Source organism: Corylus avellana, chromosome 1 (genome assembly GCF_965113065.1).
Source record: "Corylus avellana chromosome 1, dhCorAvel1.hap1.2, whole genome shotgun sequence".
Classification (NCBI taxonomy): Eukaryota; Viridiplantae; Streptophyta; class Magnoliopsida; order Fagales; family Betulaceae; genus Corylus; species Corylus avellana.
In genome coordinates, this window is record NC_142490.1 from 5179268 (window position 1) to 5199672 (window position 20405).

The window sequence follows — 20405 nt, forward strand, 5'->3', positions numbered from 1 at the left end:
TTGATCTGAAAGGAAGAGAGAATCAAGGATTTTAAGTAAAAACAAACATAAACCAAAAAGAGAAGTTTCAACTTGACTAATTATTTTGAGGTGATAACACAAATGTGTTCATTACGAATGGAATCAAAGCCACTTACTAATGTCATGTGGTACTGTCAGCACAGCATGACGTGGATATAACGAAGGTGTCAATGGTTCAAGAAGGAGTTTGTAACACCTTGGTCATATATTGAGAAGATGAACAACCCATTTAAAATGAATAATTTATAAACAAAAGTTTTGAGTGTTAAGTCTCAAATTGCTCACTTATTAAGTGAAAGTAGCATTTATAAGTGATTTTAGGGAAGTTCTAAATCGACTAATTTTTTTGAGGTGATAGTATAAATGTGACTCACGTTTTTTCCTAGATCATTACACTAATTCTTTTTTTTTCTTTGAGATTAGAAAAAATAAATAAATAAATAATATTTTCAACGGAGAATTGAAAGCGAATAATTAAAATACTAAGTCAAATGTAAGTGTTTTAGAAAAGTAGGTAACTAAAATTAAAAAATAAATAAAAATAAAAAATACATGCTTTCTAGACTATGCAAGGGAGGAAAATGGACATTAGTGTTTGGTACTGTTCATAACAGAGTTTGGAAGTTTTTATGCTTGGGATGGGCGTCATTGATGTTTTACATGTGGGTTCACGTGCTACGTTTAGGCTCTAGAGATGAGCTCCGTCTTCGGCTTTGGCATGGGAACAAACAGTTGGTGAGTGTGAGATCCACCTGGCGCCCAGAAGAGCTTCACCAGCCATGCACTAGTGTGTGTAGAAGAGCTAGCTCATACTGGGCCGAAATGGGCTCATGGGTTGGATCCTTTATGAGCGGCCCAATGGTGATTAGTGGTTTGAACTTTGAATGCTTTACTATAATATAGATGGAATATCACCAAATATTAAAGTTATGAAATTTAAAGAGAAAGAAGACAACTTTCAATTATTCAAGAGTAATGTTATTTGATAACGTGGCAGTGAAAAAAAATAATATTATTGATTGTATTACCAACAAACTTAATGGGTTTTTAGCAAAGGGACATGAATGGCCAACTGAGCTGACGGAGTCGTGTTAGCTTCCCCAAACTTGCAACAAACTACACGTATGATAAATATAGCTCCAAAAAAAAAAAAAAAAAAAACTACAAATACATAAGAATAACCAGTATTTTTAATGTATATATATATATATACACAAATTATGAATACCATAGATCACAAACGAAAATATTCAAAAGGGGAAAGGAAAACAAAGGAGTTGGAGTCAAAAGTTTAAAGTCACCAAATGAATATGGGGATTGACGCCCAACGTTTCTTAATCGACACCGACATTAAAGAATATGAACACGTCTTTTAAGAAAGCCCAACCGATATTTATCAAATAATTTAAGAAAGCTCGACATAAACACATCTTAGGGAAAGAACAAAAAAGAAAAAAGGAAAGGGCTCCTACTATAGCTATAGCACCTTGATTTAAGCATAAAATAATATATATATATATATAGGCTTGCTAAGGAAGATTCGGATACTCTCATTAAATCACACTTTTGCTAAAAGAGTCTTCACATGGAATGGGCCAATGAAATCATAAGAACTCTCATAACAACGAGAAGAAATTCTCTCTCAACTCTCAACATGCATTAATGGTTGGAAAGTACATTTATTATTTTCCAAAAAAACATTTTCAATTATCTTTCATACGTACTCTATAAAATATCTTGATGATTATTTTTTTTAAAAAAAAAAGTTCGGGCAATGGGGAAAGAATAATATCTCAGCAGATGAAGAGCGATTGATGGACCAAAATCTAACCATTTCCAAGTAACATAAGCAATGGCACCTGAACTTTGTAGCACCACCACAATTACACAACCCATGAAAACAAGCCAAAACATAAAACTACTTGTCTACCAAATTTACATGATACTGCAACTATTAGCATTCTCGTCACTGAACATGTGAGTGTAAGGATCCGGCATCGGAGCAGACATCGGCTGCGGCGGCATGTAATGAGCCGGCGGCCGTGCGTACATCATTGGCTGGTACATGTCATGCCCATTTCCCCTTTGTTGTTGATTCATCATCATTTGTTGGTACATTTCGTTCCCATTGGGCCTCTGCTGGTTCATTTGCTGATTCATCATCATCGCCATGTATTGTTGCTGTTGTTGTTGGTTGTAATTGCCTGGCCCAACTCCTTGAAAATATCCACCGTTCATCGCTGCCGGCGCATGTAGACCGCTCATCGCCGCTTGCGCAGGTAGACCTTGCACTGCTGGAATAGGCATACTTCCCATCTGCCCCATTGGATAGTTACCCAAATGGCCCATTTGTCCTCTTTGTCCCATTGGTCCCATTGGACCCATTGGTCCCATTGGACCCATTGGACCATTAGGGCCCATTTGGACCATTTGCCCTCTCTGGTTCATCTGACCATTCCCATTTCCCCCACCCCCACCACCACCCTTGCCTCCTTTCCCAAGATTAGGAGCTGTAACATCAATATCATGGAACCCATTTTTGTTTTTGTTAATTTCATAGACCCCATCACCCTTGGCTCCACCTTTCTTACCCCCATTGCTATTATTGTTTCCACCACCACCCTTGCCTCCATAATTATTGCTACTCTTAGCACCACCCTCTTTCTTGCTGTTACTTTTTCCAAGCCCCACAAACTCACCACTCTCTTTCTCCTTTTTGCTATTACTTCTACCAAACCCCAGCAATCCACTTAGAAATCCACCACCACTTTTGCCACCCTTTTTTTCTCCTCCTCCTCCACCACCCTGGTTTTGTTTCCCTCCCTTCTTATTTCCACCACCACTGCCTTTCTTTCCTGCATTACCACCATTCTTACCATCCTTATTTCCACCCTTCATTTGTAAGGGAATATCAATAACACCACCTTTCTTGGCATTCCCACCACCCCTTTTATCAGTCATGGGAAGCCCATTCATTACAACATTAGGCCCATGTGGACCACCATGCCCTTTACCCATCATATTCATAGGCATCATCTTGTTAGGTAATTGATGGCCATGACCATGACCAAACTCATAATCATCACCATCATCAAATTCATCATCAAATTCATCGTCATAATCATCAAATTCATCAAACTCACCATCACTTAAATCAAATTCATCCTCAGGCAAATTGAACTTGACAGATTTCTGGTCTTTAAAGGGTACCTTGAGATCCTTAGCCCCTTTCATTTGGTGATGTGCTTGTTGTGGACCACCCTTTTGAGACTTGTTGTCTTTTCCCCCTTTGCCATTCTGAATTTGCATGTTTTTGAACTGGTTATTGACAAAGTTTTGGTTGTGGTTTGAACCCTTTTGAGGCCCCCATAACTCTGCATGTTTCCCCGACTTCTCCAGCTTCTTAATGAGTTTGGCTGGATCAAGAACTCCTGAAACTCCTGTCACAGTCACCTTCCCTTGCTCTGCGTCTATGTTGACAGTGTATATCTCTACCCAAAAAGAAAGAAAACAAAATGAGCCTTCAAAATGAACTAAATCCACCCAGAGAAATCATAAAGACAGAGACTATAGAAAAATCACCTACAAAATTTTAAAATATATATATATATATATATATATATATATAAAGGAAAATGGTTTGAAAACAAGAGACGAACCATCTATTTTCTGCAATAGTTTCTTTACTTTCTGCTTACATCCATCGCAGTGTATATTCACTCTAAGGACACAAGTCTGCAACTGCAAGGAAAAGTAAACACAAACAACTTAAATAAGAGTTCAAACCAAGAAAAAAAAACCCCATCGATTGAGAAACAGCAGAGAAAATGAAGAAGTGTTGTAAATAGTTTCATCTCAGAAGATGAAGCACGAAAACAGTTAAAATGGTGTACCTGTGCCTTGGAGAAATCTTGTTTACTCATCCTTTCCGAGAGAGGGAGAAAGCAAATGGGGTCTGAGCCTGTGAGCTGCGAATAAAGGAGAGTAAGGAGGTACAAGGGAGAGAGAGAGAGGATCGAGTTCAAAGGTGGTTGGTGAGCATTAAACTTATCTTTAAGCTTTGTCCCTCTGTTTCAGGGGTTGTGTGCAGTTTTTGAACTTAATTTTAACAGAGAGAAAAGGCGGTTGCTCAAACTACAAGAAATATCTTTATAAACAACTGGAAATGGCTCCCTCGCACATGCCTTTATGTCTTTTTGGTTAAGAGTGATTAAGAGCCTAACATAATTAGATATTATCATTAAATTAATTAATTAAATAAAAAGGTTCACTGGCCGGGCTTCTCATTCAATCAGTTCTTAGGCCATTTTGTCTGGGCCCTGTCCAATATTTTAGGCTGGCCTTGAAAGGAATATTGTAAAATTACTCTATGTAAATATCTCCTTGTGATTTCAAAAGTGACAAAAAACTTTACGTGATATGCTTGCGTAATAAATAATTTCTTTTGTATAAGTTTTGGTCATTTTTTTATGGAGTCATTATAAAATTATAAATTTTTTCTAAAACATTATGAAAAAAAAGAAAAAGAACAAAAAAAAAGTATGCGACTCAAGCTGGGTGGTCAACCACTCCAATGGTCGATTTTGAGGATGGTTCGGTCATCTCCTTTGACTGCCATGGATCGGTCAGTTACGTACTTTTTTCTTTCTTTTCTTTTCTTTTCTTTTATATTTTTATTTTTATAACAATTTTAGAGTAATTTTGTAATTTCATAATGATTTCGTCGAAAATAATAATCAATTGTTTTACAAAAATAATTATTTATTACACAAGCTTAGCTCAAATAATTATTTGTCACTTTTAATACCTCCTGGAGTTATCTATAACAACTTCAAACCATATGAAATAATTTTGTAATTTTCTTATCTGAAAAATAGGTGTTAAGCTCAAGTCACTTTTAGGGAAGAACTCTGCCTACAAAATAAGAGAAGTGTCGTTAGAAGATCATCGGTCTGGAGACCATAGACACTTCAACGCCTAAATCAGATTAAATCCTAACGGAGAGAGTAAAACTAGTAAAAATGAATAGAATGATTCGAATAAGAATGGTAGTACATGATAAATATATATGCAATTTTTTTTTAGAGACATATTAGTACGTACTATTGAGTATTGTCCTCCACAGTCTATTAATTAGTTGACATAAAAAAACTCAATAGTATTTTATATTAAAAATTACAATTCTGTCACTATTATGCAGTTCTCAGTGAAGTCTAAGAATCTTAATTTTACTTATATTGATTGATTAGTACTAGTACTGTCAGAGTTGAGATGAATCTTTCCCCATCATCCTCGAAGCAATCACAAAAAAATGAGGATCATGTTTTAAGAAAGAGGAGTTTACTGTGTCTAGCCCACCATTGGACCGACAGAACATTTAAAAAAGATTGAAATTCGGTCACCGTCTCTAGTTTTGAGGACTGCCTTGACTCTCCACTAACCCTAAAAGCCCTAACAATTATACTAATCACACTGGCCACTCAGATCTAGTGCACAAGTTGTATTAGTTTTATTTTTTATAAATATTAATTTAATTACTAATTTTTATTATTACCTCATTAAAGTATATAAAAAGAAAATTTGGTATATGATGATGTAATTTAATTAATGGTCAAGATTAAATTTTTTAAAATTTTATATTATTTTGTCTCTCTTATTAAATACTTATAAAAATAAATTAATTTTAAAATTTAATTTTAATCATTGATTAAATTATATTATATATGTTTTTATTAAATTCATAAACTGGTCATTAAAAGAAATTCATGGCACTTGTGTTACATCATAGCTGCTATGATTGTACTACACTCGAGTAATGTGTGTGTGATCATGTGACAGACTGACATGAGATTGGATTTATATTTAATATTATTTAAAAATATATATATATATATATATAGGAAAAGTAAAGAAAGAAGAGATGCACGATCAATATTAGGTAGACCCTTTTATTAAAGATGAAAGCCTCTTCTCCTGTGGAACTGCTTTTTCTCGAGGATACATATTTGACTCTTCTGGGAAATTACAGGCTGGAGAGATATGAATTGGAGGAAAGGACAATGATGAGATGAAAAATATTGCATTACAAAATCAAACCAATTTGATCATTCCATTATCTTTACATTTTGACCCTTACCCTTTACCAATTATTTACTTTTTTTTCTTAGTTCTTTTCAAGAATAGAGATTGCTGTGGGCACCCTTATTTTCTGGGTTAGAAACCTAGTAAGAGAGCTATAAGAAGAAGAAGAAGAAGACACTAACCATTACTCGGTGTCAATTTTTTACATTATTTGTGAACTTAGATACAAAATTGACACAAAAATAATAGTGGATCAAGATTGAAAAGGTCCAATTTGCTTAATTAATTTGCCAGATTATGTTTAAACTATATAGTTTATATTCATCCATTGACACGATTCAAACTTGACACGTAACATTAGATTGATAATTTTTTACATGATTGACAAACTCAACACGAAATTAGTAGGTTAGAATTGAAGGACTTAATATATTTAATTAAATAAGTTGTATTATGGTTAACCTATATAATCTTAAAATCTATTTAGGATTGCATTAAACATACAATTTTTGTCTTAAAAAAAAAAAAAAAAAAAAAAAAGGCCTCTAAAGAGCTTTTCATTTTTAAGCTTCCTAGAACGTGTTTTATGCTTTTTTAAAGCCGAAAAAAAAAAAAAAAAAAAAAAAAGTAGTGCTTGTTATATTCTTTTCTCAAACCGACTCATTTTTTGTTTGACAGTTTTTTATGCACTGAAAATACTTTTTAAAACTCTTTAACACCACATCAAACATACTCTTATATACATATCTTAACACGACATAAATGCGAACCCAAACCCAAATTGTAAACATTTTTTCTAAACAAGATATCAAGGAAAGCAAAATTGTAGAGAAAGGAGCATCAATTGAAAGCATCTCAGAAGAAGCCCAACTAGATGCGCTAAGAGTCAAAAGAAGACAGAGCTTAGAAAAGTTTTTGAACCCTTCTTTTGCAACCAAAATCATCATTTGTCCTCCTTAAAAGACTAACCCAGGAAGGAAATGCTGTCCTTAAAATCATTATTTTTTCATTTTTCTTCCTCTTGAAAACATGATTTGCCTGTCAAAAGATGTTTGAATGCTGACAAAAAAGGCCACCTCTACAGGGCACAAACCCTACAAATATCTGCGCCTCTTTGTGTGCTTTATATTGCATGGGGTAGCTCACAAATCGGCTTTTGTTGCCCAGGACTCTCGATCACCTTCTTTATTTCTTTGGATTTGTATGCATTATTATTATTATTTTCTCCCTTTAGTGGCTTCGTCTTTTGGACTAAAATCCAATTTTCTTGCAAACTTGTTTATATTATCGAACATTCGAATCGTTAAAGGAGATCTAGTGGTGTGATTTGCTTTCATGTCCTTTGTCAGAGAAAGACTACCATTTAAACATATGCCTTTTTGAATGGTAATATAGCTAGTGACCAAATGAAGTTTGGCTTTGGCTCATTCTAATCATGCCTTGCTTAGTAGAGCTCCTTAATTAACACAAGAGCTCTGTTAGATTTTTTTATTTAATAAATAAATTAAAATTATTTATTTTGGGTATTTGAAATAATCATAAAAGATTCTTTCTATTCAAAGCTTTAAGTGCATTGATTGGAAACAGAGGAATGGAGGAAAGTGGCGACCACCTATCACGCACCACCGCACCGCACCGCACCACTATTTTGAAGGGTAGATTCTGTGAGGGTTAAAGTAGATCCGTAGATGTATACACTTAAAAAAATAATAATAATAAAATAAAATAAAAAATCACGGGGTGAATATATAATTGAGAAATGCCATAATGCAATAAGAAGTTCATTTTTTGTTTATAAAAGTCTTAGGTAAAGATCATAGGCTCTATCCGTAGTTATTGTGACCCCACCCACTAATAAGCCTATAGCCTTTTACCACTTAAGACTCTTCTGGGTCAAAAATACTCTTTTTATTGCTCTATAGCATATTTATATATGTGTGTGTGTGTGTGTTGTTGCATTTAGAGGTGTAAACTAATCGAGCTTGAACAAGCTTTTTTTGTTTGAGCTTGGCTCGTTTAAATTTTACTCGAGCTTGAACTCATAATAAGTCTAATAAAGCCAAGCCACTTATATTTAATTTTTTTATTATAAATTTAATCTTCAAGTACTCTTAAACAGTTTAAGAAGTCAGCTTGCATATGAGCATTTGCTTATTTTAACTAGCTGAGTATGGAGCCTAAGTCAATATAGTAAGGTACTTGGTTTCGAAAAGAAATGATATGCATCATTTTATTATAAAATGACGCTATTAGAAAAAAATAAAATAAAATAATATTAATATGAACAACTATCAATTCGAGCCTTATACGAGCTGTTTATGAGACTAACCGAATCAAATCGGGCTTGCATCGTTTAATATTCGAGCCAATATTTATGTTTATGAAATGCTTCATTTAATAATTGAGTTTAGTACAAACCAAACTTATATGAGTCAAGCTCAAACTCGCTTGTAAGGACTTCGCTCACTTAATACCTCTAGAGCTTACTTTAAGCTCAAAGAGATCATATTAGTTGTAGAAACTTATGCATAAACCCCTCATGAGAACCATATTGGCCAGCATAACTCAAGATTCAGATAAAATTACATCTAATCCACTTCCTAATTTCAAAGATATTTATTTTTGTTTGTTTGTATGCCAGTATTCCTGTCATGTGTTGAATGTGAAATATGATCTGGTGGTACTCTGCAACACAGCTTGCAGAGCGCCCCTCTTGATTGTCAATCGATCAGCCATGTGCAACCCCAAAAATCAAATAAATGCTCATCACGTACATTCTTGTCATGCATGTGCAAGCCCATTATCACTTATGCCATTGATTTCAAAAAGTACTATTTAAAATTATAAATGGATATTACTTGAAAAAAGTACACACACTCTAGGGTACTCGTCCACTGTTTTTTTCTAACACGCAACGCAAGAGCTTTTAAGCAGCTCAATCTCTTGTTTGTTCTACCAAATTGGCGGTCCATTTTAGCAAAGAATTTTTGGGGGTTGGCCAATAATGAGGTATGTTTCCTTTAAACATCCAACACTCTTTTAATCAGAACTCCCAATTTAGGACTTCCCATCTTCATCCATGTCCTAAAAAGGCTGGCTTTCAATGACATTAAAGAGAGGTCCTCCAAAAAAAAATTGAGGGGTGGAAAGCAAAAATTCTTTCTCAGGCTATAGGGACATACCTAATCGAAAGGTATAAATGCATTTGGGTCCATATAGTTTGAAGTTTTAACGAATAGCTTTGGTAAGTTTCAAAATTTAATTAATTACCTTTTTGAATTAGCGCAAAAAGAAAAAATAGTTATTATCGTTTAGAAAAATTGATAGAATTTATTAATGTATCAACACTAGTTTATGGTTTAGGGTTTAAATTGGAAAATGAGAAATATTATACACACCCTCTTTTTTGTTGAGAAATAATTTTATATTGCCTGTAGACAAGACTTTGGGCATGTTTAATTATAAAGAATGAGCAATCTTCTCTCTCTCTTGTAGAACCGGTTTTATGAGATAAGTTAGACCAACGAATTTCTTCATGGTATCAAAACCTATCACAGGACGAATGTGACCAGCACTACTTACTCTATGACGATGACCAAAAAAAATACGGGCTTACACGTAAAGGTGGGTGTTGAGAAATAATATTACATTTTATGTAGATAAGACCTTAGGCATGTTTAATTATAAAGAATAGACAATCCTCTCTTGTAAAATTGATTCTATGAGATAAATTAGATCCATAAATTTTTTCATTATTCTCACCGAGTCATCATTAGATTTTAAATAAATTATTACTGAATTTTAGTGTAAAAACGAGAGCGTGAATAACATTTTTCTGACAAATTGGATAAAGTATTTAGAATCACAGCTGGTATAGAGCCATTTTGGTCCCCATCCATAGGGCCAGGCTTGTTATATGAAGTTAGACTGTTCGACAAGCAAGGTCGTAAGAGCAGGCCCAAAATCGAGGTCAGAGGTACACTCCCCAACAACAGACAAGAGCCTCAGAAAACAGGCTCGCTTAATGTTGGATGGGATGGGATGGTTGAAGTGAATTATTGAGCCCCAATCACGCGTCTCTCCCCTTGACTAATCTGACCAATCCACAAACAAGTACAATAACAAGAAAAAAGACCCAGCAACATTAGGCGACAAAAATGGTCCAGTTTTGTTAGGACTCATTGCCCAGATGCTACTTGCATCTATCTATCTCATGCTACTCTGTTTTATTTTGTTTTGTTTAATCACTGTGGCAGTAAAATGCTGCTGAGAAAGGATGAAAAAATCGAGGTTTATCACTTTTTTCATCTGCAGTAAAAGAAGATTCAAATCCTCAGCAGCAATAAGGAGGGTCAGTCATGGATTCCCTGCAACTTTAAGACACTACTTCAGGATGCTTTTGTTCCCGCTTTTCACTACAGTCACAATATTCACCACAACTTTTCAACATTCCGACCTACTTTTTCCCTTTTTTGCTTACTTGCTTACCAAATATTCCCTACCCTCTTTTTTTACAGGTGTTTTTACTGGGAGACCCAGACGTAAGAATACAGAGTTTAACCTCTAGTTTTCTTCAAATCATGAATATGCCTTCCTTGTCTTTATTACCAAAAAAACTATATTGTATAATTTCTGCAATGTTTTTCCAGACTTCAATTAATGTTCCTTCACATGTTAACCCGAATCGATTGGGCTTCAGACTCTTTGTCTGTGATGGAGATCCCTTTTGCGTTATTCTTGCTCTTCTTAGTCTTTTCGGTTCCTTGGAAGCTGAATTAGTTCTAAGTTGTCATTCCTTAATCTGTTTGTCTTCTTTAAAAGTTGGATTAGATCTAAGTTTATATGAGTCTTTGTACTCCCGATAGTTTTATCCATCGTAATAGGCTGCGGCTGTCAAAAGTTGCATTCCGACTTTTACCCTCTTAGATCTTCTTCGAGGCTTTGATGTGTTTGTAATCTATCTTGGTTTGGTTTCTATGTTCTGTTATTTTACCTTGTCTTTTTCTTTTTCCAGTATTTCTGCTGGTGTAACTTGTTTTGTTTGCAATGAAGTTGTTACCAAAAAAAAAAAAAAAAAAAAAAGAGATACTCCCATTACCAACAGCCTTCTTACGGCATTAAAAACATAACCATTCCAGACTTCATCTCAAGGGACACTTAATTGGTAGTTAACAATTTGTTCTATACAAGGAGTAATGCTAAATATCACATTTTCATTCAGATTTCATCGGAATGAATATATTTTCTCCTCACCATGAGTTGAAAGGATTTTCTCCTCACAACCTACAAACGGTGAATTTAAAAAAGAAATTGATAAGAAATGAAAGGATAACATGTCTCAGGAAGGAAATACTCATTGCTTCCTAGGATCTTTGGCTAGTTATAATAATTTCTCCATAAATCCCTTTATATACTCACTAGTATCTCTGGGGTGGATCTATGATTTTTTAGGTGGAGGTTTGAACATATGTAAATAAGTAAATGCAAATGTACAAAGAATGGTAGAGTAAAAACTAGAAAGTTAAATCATTTGGCCATTTAGGGGTGAAAAAGTCATCATTGACGATGTATAGTATAGAAAATAATATTTTTATAACAAAATTTTGAAAATTTGAAATTCTCAAAGACCTCCTAACTATTAAGGTAGTTCTGCCCCCGACCTTTATTTCACGAAATAGTTAGAGTCTCGACGAAACATCTTAAAACCATTACTTCCTAGATCCATAAAATTAACCAATTAACCCGAGCATGCATTACTCTGCAATTCTAAAGTGGGTAACATAAATGGAAAAACCTATTAAAGTATGCTATCAGGAATTGGACTGATTTTACCCAAAACAAGAGAAGCATTGAGAATTTGAGAGAGATTGAGACAAGAAAAGAAAATGACTGAGCATTGCACCAAAAATAAAAGTACAAGTACAGATTATGGGCTAGGCCCACCCGAACCATGCAAAAAGAATCAAAGCCGATGTGTACTTCTTAAAGTGGGCTAGGCCCAATGCAACATTTCATTCCATGGCGACCCAACTAAACGGCAGATTACACCATGCGATCCAGTGTCAAGACTCAAGACTACCACTCCAAACGGTGCGTTTCTTACCAATCTCTTACTCTCGCGTCATAGAAAGCAAAACCCATTGTTGATCAATGGAAGATGGATTAGCTGAATACGAAGGTACGCACAGAGATTTTTCTTTGGAATCGAGTTCGGAGTGTGTGGAACGTATAATTAGTATATCCTTACTATGGTAGGATTTCTTTTCCAATGATTGTGTGCGGTGAAATTTGAAGAATTATGCCATGTCTAGTAAGGAATTAAAAGAATACCTGTATGGAAATAAACCTATTTTGTAGTGGAATAGGAACTCCACCAAGGGCTGCAACCAAACAGCCCTCTTCTTCTTGGGAAAAAAAAAAAAAAAAAAAAACTCCCAAAGCACGACTCACAAATTCACAACCCAAAATTGCTGAGCTACGGTAGTTTCCCACGGCTACACACCGCCACGCTCCTCACCTCGGAGCCGGTAACCGGAGATACAGCATCCACAACGCCACTTGAGCAGCACCGCACGCCGTTCAGCCCGTCACCAGCACTCCTCCTGATCAACACTGCAACACCGCACCACTCAACCACCGGAGTGGCGCCGCTCTCCCACCGCAGACGTAGACGGAGATCCATACACGGGAAGGGAAAACCAACCACCACACGCAGCACTACAGGTAACGACTGAGCAATAGCCCACTGCCGCACATCGGCACCACACACGGCACCGCAATCCTCCCACTGTCACACGGCACTGCACAGCGCCCTTGAGGATTCTAAACATTTTGTTGCTTTCTATAATTTCCATAATAATTGTACTAGCAGTATATTGGAATACTTACCTTCCTAAAATAAGCTACAATGATGAATTCTCTCTATAAAAGAGTGTAGATGTTGTGTGGCGATTCAAGGAAGACAAATCCTAATTGCTCAATCAATTCCTGGAGGCTGACCCCCTGGAAGCGGTCATCTCTGCCGTTGTTCTCTTAATTTTCCTTTTATTTTTTCTGGTTTCAGACAAATTGGAACGTGGGTTCCTATCACTAAAGTAGCAAAAAGTATTAATCTTTTAGGATTTATATTCATCTTGTTCATTTCCTAGAATAGATCTTAGCTCAAAGTCTGATATGCCTTTTTTTATTCTTTTAACTACATTTTAAAGATTTTCCCGGTTATTTCTTGTTTTCCTTGTTTTTGTGGGGTCTAGGAACTCTGGTGTGGTTAAATTATCCCACCTTCTGTTTGTGGATGACACCTTGATTCTTTATGGGGCTAATCTTGATCACCTACACTATCTGCATGCCTTATTTTTATGGTTTGAAGCTGTATTTGGTTGAAAATTAATCTGGTTAAGTCAGAATTGGTTCCGGCGGGTAATGTCAATAATGTGGATGGTTTGGCCTGTATTTTGGGCTGAGGAGTTTCTTTTTTGCCTTTGAAATATCTTGGTCTTCTGTTGGGAGCCTCTTTTAAGGCCAAATCTATTTGGGATAGTGTTATTGAGAAGATAGGGTGTTGTTTAGTTGGTTGGAAAATGATGTAGTTGTCTAAAGGTGGTAGGATTACCTTAATCTATAGCACCATTTCCAATTTTCCTACGTATTAAATGTCTGTTTCTCCTCTCCATGCTAGTTTTGCAAACCACACTGAGAAGTTCAACGAGATTTCTTATGGGGTGAGCTAGGTGAAGAGTTCAAATTTCACTTGGTAAGCTAGTTCAAGGTTTGTTCTCCAATTTCTGAGAGAGGGTTAGGGGTCTGGAACTTCTTCTTGTTCAATGGTGCTCTTTTGGGAAAATGACCATGGCGCTATATGCATGAGAGAGAGGTTTTGTGGAGAGTTGTGATAGATTCTAACTATGGCAGCTCATGGGGTGGGTGGTATTCTAATGAGGGTCATGGGTTGTATGGGGTGGGTTATAGAAGAATATCAAGAGGGGTTTAGGAGGGAGGGGGAGGTGTTTAGTCATATCAGATATGAGGTGTGAGATGGCTCCAAAATTCGATTTTGGCATGATATGTGGTGTGGAGATCATGCCCTTAAAGAAGCCTTTCCAGATTTAAATAGTATTGCTCGGGCTAGGGATGACTCCGTCTTTGTAGGCTCATAGCATATCATTTGGAGCTTTCTAGTGACTTCCATCAGTGAAATGTAAGTTTATTAGTGGCTCATGATTGGGAAGTTGATGTCTTTGCTTCATTTTTAAAACTCTTGTACTCCCTTAGATTGAGACGAGGGGATGTAGATATGCTTCATTGGGCTCTCTTCAAAAAAGGGTTGTTCAATGTTAGATTTTTCTACATGATGGCACTCCCTTCCATTGGAAGAGTGTTTGGTTACAAGGTCCTTGTCCCTAACATTGGAAGAGTGTTTGGCGGATAAAGATCCCATTGAGAGCGGCTTTCTTTGCTTGGTCGGCCACTCTAGGGAAGATCCTTACCATGGATAATCTAAAAAAAGGCCATGTCATTATGTTTGATTGGTGCTGCATGTGTAATAAGAGCGGAGAGTTTATGGATCATTTTCTTCTCCATTGTGATGTTGCTAATGCTTTATGGAGTGCTATCTTTAGTCGTGTTGGACTGTCTTGGGCTATGTTTAGGTGAGTAGTAGACCTGTTTGCCTTAGGATAGTTGCGTTTGACTATCCTAATTTGCTTAGTTTTCATGATTTTCTTTATTATTATTTTTTTTTTGGTCTTTTTAGCTAGATGTTTCTCTTGTGTCCTATGTACTTGGGTTGCGCTTTTTGCGGTTTTAATGATATTTCAATTATTTATCAAAAAATTATATAAAGGAATCAATCAATCTTGTAGACTGTATGTAGGGTTCTTTGGATTGTTGTTATCTATCTATATTTTTTTTTTTGGTTTCTTTTCCTTTTGTTAATTTCTCTAATGTGATTATGTTTGTTTTTTGTGTGTGATGACCTAGGGAAAGCACTAGCTCTTTTGGGGTAATAGCATAGATGTAGTTATCGCTTTCCCTAAGTCGTTACAAATGGTATTGAAGCCACTTAGTAACGTCATGTGGTACTAGAGTATTGCATGACGTGGCCCCAACGAGAACATCAAGGGTTTAGGAGGGGTTGTAACACCTTAATCCCACATTGGGAAGATGATTAGCCCTTATAGAGTGAGTGGTTTATAAAGACGCTCATGGGTGCTAAATTCCACGTTACTTAAACTGAGCTTTATAAGTTATTCTTGATAAGTTCCAAATTGACTAGTCATTTTGAAGATATGACTAGCGATTTCCTGAGTTGTTACATTGTGTGTGTATGTGTGAGCTTTGACATAAATGGGGATGTTGTAAATTGTAATGTTGTTTGTTTTGCTACTTTTCTTTTTAATTTCTATCATAATTTTTTTTTACTGTTATTTTCTTATAATTAAAGTGCTTAGTTCCTTAGTTTGTTTACTTTTATATATTTTCTGGTGGCTGAAGGGTTAGGTGGTGTGGATTGTGGTGAAGTATAAGTCAATCATAGATGGGAGATACTGAGGATGGTGTAAAGCCGAAGAGAACAGTTTTCGTAACGGTAGGAACAACGAGTTTTGATGCTCTTGTTAGAGCAGTTGATACTCGGGAAGTTAAAGATGAGTTGTTGAAAAGAGGGTATACCCACCTTATCATTCAAATGGGTCGCGGATCGTACACACCCACGAAGGTAATTTCGGGCTCTAGCCATTTCCTGTGCTGTGGGTCATTGCTTTGGTTTCTAATAAAATTTGTAGTAGTCCAACGTACCATTGGGAGTTTGCTGCCTTAATTCTGATTGAATGAGTTATGCTACTTTGAGATAGAAGCTTGGGTTTGTAATGGTGAATCAGGTTGAGTTTTACATGTATCAAAAATCTTATAATTCTTTTTCTTTTTTAAACAAAATTTTGAATATTTTTGTCTAATTTCAAGATGCCGATCTTGGCAATTTTTATATAGAACCTCATAATCTCTCTCTCCTGGAATTGGGTTCTATAGAAACAGGAAAAAGGCAGCTAACACACACCAGAATATCACAGGAGATGAAGAAGCAAGTAATTATAAAAAGGAGTGAACACTGTATTTCTTGCATGCTGTTAGGTGGCTTTCAACCATCAAAGAATTAAAATTTTGATTTAAACTTAAAAAAAAATAGGAGAAGAAGAAGAATAACAAGAGAGAGAGAGAGAGAGAGAGAGAGAGAGAGAAAACTGTATTCTGAGTTCTTACTGAAGTTGGTTCTGTAAATTATGCTTAGAGTTGGAGTTCTATTAAAATATTTGCCAAGTCGTCTTGATTTTTTTAAAATAAGTTTCCATACACATTTGATAACCATTTTAAAAATGTTTCTTTTATGCAGTCTGGAGGTGAAGATGGGTCCCTGGCTGTAGACTTCTTCACTTTCTCATCAAGCATTGCGGATCATCTGAGATCAGCATCTCTAGTGATCAGTCATGCAGGTAAGCACCTGATAGGTTGATACTTATTCTATGTTCTTGTTTATTTATTATCCTTCACTGGAAAATGGCTAGACTGGCATACCACTTTCGTTTTTGACCATGCTTGATGTATTATCCAAGGAATTGGGTTTCATTTGGAAAATCACCAGTTCAAATTCTTCTTAAGAAAGATACCTGTCATTTGGACAATTTCATCTCCTTGGCCTTTTAAAACAGCTAGAATATCATCAGGATGGGGTGGAGATATGTTGTAAAGAGATATGTTATAATTTTTCTTACCTTGATACTTTAAAATGTGAATCCCTAATGCAGTTGCCAATGTTTGAGGCATGTTTCTTAGAGCACACTTTTAGCCTTCTAGTGAACATTTTTTACTAGAAGATTAAAGGAGAAAATAAATTTTAACCCTCTGAACTACTACTATATTTTCATTTACACCTTTAAATTTTCAAAAGTGACATTGCGGCTCCCATACTACTGTGTGTCAAATTAGACACTCTATTAGAAATTGGTGTTCAAATGAATAAAAAGTACAATTCTTATGACCAAAATGTTCTTAATATTATTAAAAAATAATACAAAATTGGTAAAACATCTAAAAGGGGTGGTTCCACACCCCAAAAACCAACCAAAATAAAAAATTGGGGGTGGTTGACGTGGGCCACCCCCAAAAAATCAAAAAGTTTTGGTATTTTTTAGGGTTTTTTTTTTTTTTTTAGTAAAAATTATATATTTTTTGAAATGGTTATTTCTTAAATTTATTTTTAATCATTTTAAGGGCATTTTGGAAAGAAAACACAAAAGAGGTCATGTGTGACGCATGTGACCTCTTTTCCATCTATTTTGATGTCAAATACTAACGGAGTGTCTAATTTGACACATGGTGGCAGTATGTGGGTCACTTTTTTAAAGTTTGGAGGCATAAATGAAAATGTGGTGGTAGTTCAAGGGTTAAAGTATATTTTTTCAAGATTATATATACTAGGCTAGTTCATTATGGTATATATGTGTGTGTGTGTGTGTGTGTGAAATAATAATAATAATAATTTATGCCTTTTTGTTTGCATTAAAAGAAGTGTACGATTGACACCAACTTATCATTTCTCTCAACTTCTATGTTTGTGGTTTCCCTTCAATTGTCGTTCCTATAGTTGTCATTGATCCCCTGATTTGTGTTTTCTTTTGGATTGGATTTATGTTATCCTGTCATTCAAGAAAGGTCAAAATCTTATCAGGATATGTTTTGTTGTCCTATAACCTCCCACACATCAGATGAGCTCTTGTTCTGGTTATGATCAAAATTGACTCGAACATTTTCATAGAAGAGACTGGAGTATTAACAATAGGGCAAATACCAAGTCCATGCAACTTGTACCAATTTCAAAGCAGCTAAGATAGTTTGCTGTCTGATAACTGTAATCTGCATGCAGTTTGTAATAGAGCTAAGCTTTGAGGGTGTCTCAGAATGTATCCAGTGCTACCCCTTATTCACCCCCTTCCCCTTTTCTCTTCCGGTGGGGAAAATGCACACAATGCAGAATTAAGTTATTTATTATTATATTTTTACTTATCAAAAAAAAGTTATTTATGTTTGAAGTCAGGTTTTGGATTATTGGAGGCTTCATATTTTCTGTGCCAATTTACATTTACATTCATGACTGATTTTGACCGTCATGTAGGGTCCGGAAGCATATTTGAGACACTGCGGCTTTGTAAGCCTTTAATTGTGGTGGTGAATGAAGATTTGATGGACAATCATCAAAGTGAGTTAGCAGAAGAACTAGCAGAGAGGAAGCATTTATACTGTGCTCGTCCTCAAACACTTAATCAGACCATAGCAAGTATGAATTTGGAGTCTCTCCTTCCATATCATCCAGGTGATGCCTCGCCAGTTGCTAAGCTTATTAATACGTTTCTAGGTTTCCCAGATGATTGATGAAACTGCAAATCTTTACTTCTTCAATGGAATACATTACAGTATACATCTTTCTTTTTTTTTCTTTCTTTTTTTTTATGAAGAGCATAGAAATTGAATTTGTACTTGGGTTTTTCCCAGAACAGTTTGTGTAAGCTATCAATTACATGGAAAGTTTTTGAAGATTGTGAAATTGATTGAAAGAGCATGATATCTTTTGATAATACAGCTGTCTTGTGATCAAGTTTGAGGCTTCCATCAATATATGGTCAATGCAAAAGAAAAGGCTATTGGGATTAGGTGAGTGTAGATAACAGTTCACGTGATAGCTGCCTTGATGACACATGTACCTATCTGAAAGAGAGGTCTTAACAAGGATGAGTTTTTTTTATTCTCTTGCTTTCAATTAGGGCTTGGCCCAACCCCACTTACAATACCTGTTTGTACTCGAATAGCAACTAATTAATTTGACCAAAAGGTATCGGCCACATGAGTTGTGTGACATAACAGATGAGCAATTTTTTGTGTCTCAGAAAAAGAAGGGATCTTTGGTGTGAGATACGGGACAATTGCCCAACCCATGCAGATAGTGATGTTCTACTGTTTAGGGGGGTCAGGTCTATGCCATGTCGCATTCAAGTGTAAGAAGTGATAAAGATCACTGGGAGCACCATCTCTGTTTATTGGATTATTACAGTACCATTTTACGATGACTTTTGAAACCAAAGGGTCTGTTTGATTTCGAGCAAATTACATGTATTAAAAAAGTATTTTAAGAAAATGATGCTTGTTATTTTTTGTTGCATGGGCTTCCTAATTTTCATTCATTTTTACCCACTTTTAAATTTTGTTTTTGATGACTTAATTAATAGAATTGTGGTCATGCACTACCGAGAAAAAGAGACAGAGAGAGAGAGAGAGGAATTACTTCCTCTTAACGGTTCTTGTGAAAGCAAATAGTTACAATCTCCACCATGACTCAAAGCCCATTTATATGAAATTTTGTGGGCTAATAATGTTATCAGAGCTTTATAGATCCATTACTTTAAACCGTAGGAAGGATTTAGTCTGTTGGGTAACAATTTCTTTTTATATTATCATATATATATATATATATAAAAAGAAATTGTTACCCAACAGGCTAAATCCTTTATATATTAACTTTCATTTATTCACATTAACAAACACTTCATTTTTCTCCTAAAAAAAAAAAAAAAAAAAAAGCCAAATTCATTTTTATTTATATCACATCAATCAATTTATTCTCTCAAAACTCTTTACCAAACACACTCATCTGCTACAAGTTTTGCGGTTGACCATAAAATCTTGTCACTGAGTAACAATAAATGAAAGAAGTACTTTTTACTGTGTTCTCTTTGTGTATTTAGACTCCCATATATTTTGTTTGTTTATCTATTTTAAGGAGTATTTTTAGTTTTTGGTTTGAAAATGCGTTAATGATTTGATATAAATGTAAAAATTGTCTTTGTGTTTTGAAGTCTTTTGGATTATTTGTTAATTCTTTTGGTCGGAAAAGAAAAAAACAAAAAAAAAGTAAGTATGCTAATAGAAGTACCCTATTTTTGTGCTTTTCCATTTATTTCTTCAATCCATGCCTCATAAAGTCAAGTGCTGGGAAAGAAGCAAGTAAACAGTAAAAAGGTTGGAGTCTTTTATGACAAAGTTGGGGAAACTATTTTGCTCTGTATTTATTATTTTATTTCAGTCTGGAGGTTGTCCTTTGATAACGAAATGACCCTGAGAGTTGATACCAAATGGGCTGAAGAGTCAATCTCACCAGCTTGGCCTACAAGTCAAAATTAGATTATCTGCTGCACAAACTATCTTGCCCTAATGATTGTCAACATTTCATTAGTTTTTCCAGAGCTGGCCAATGATTG

The 20405-nt window shown here is 35.3% G+C and overlaps 2 protein-coding genes across 3 annotated transcripts; one reads left to right on the forward strand and one right to left on the reverse strand.

Moving 5' to 3' along the window:
* Positions 1 to 1832: 1832 nt before the first annotated feature.
* Positions 1833 to 4157, reverse strand: LOC132172792 (Heavy metal transport/detoxification superfamily protein). Its single transcript, XM_088518923.1, has 3 exons — positions 3915 to 4157; positions 3681 to 3762; positions 1833 to 3512 (listed from the first exon to the last, which is right to left on the reverse strand). The coding sequence occupies exons 1-3, from the start codon at positions 3942 to 3944 to the stop codon at positions 1957 to 1959; spliced, it is 1668 nt and encodes a 555-aa protein (XP_088375049.1). The 5' UTR covers positions 3945 to 4157; the 3' UTR covers positions 1833 to 1956.
* An 8052-nt stretch (positions 4158 to 12209) lies between these two features.
* On the forward strand, positions 12210 to 18678 carry LOC132168407 (uncharacterized). 2 transcript variants are annotated; one of them, XM_059579390.2, is made up of 5 exons: positions 12215 to 12280; positions 12460 to 12825; positions 15595 to 15817; positions 16490 to 16589; positions 18269 to 18678. In XM_059579390.2, exons 3-5 carry the CDS (start codon positions 15638 to 15640, stop codon positions 18523 to 18525), a joined length of 537 nt encoding a protein of 178 aa, XP_059435373.2. In that variant the 5' UTR covers positions 12215 to 12280; positions 12460 to 12825; positions 15595 to 15637; the 3' UTR covers positions 18526 to 18678. The 2 variants fall into 2 exon arrangements, with proteins under 2 accessions (XP_059435372.2, XP_059435373.2); XM_059579389.2 differs by having other exon boundaries at positions 12210 to 12825.
* The last annotated feature ends 1727 nt before the right edge of the window (positions 18679 to 20405 follow it).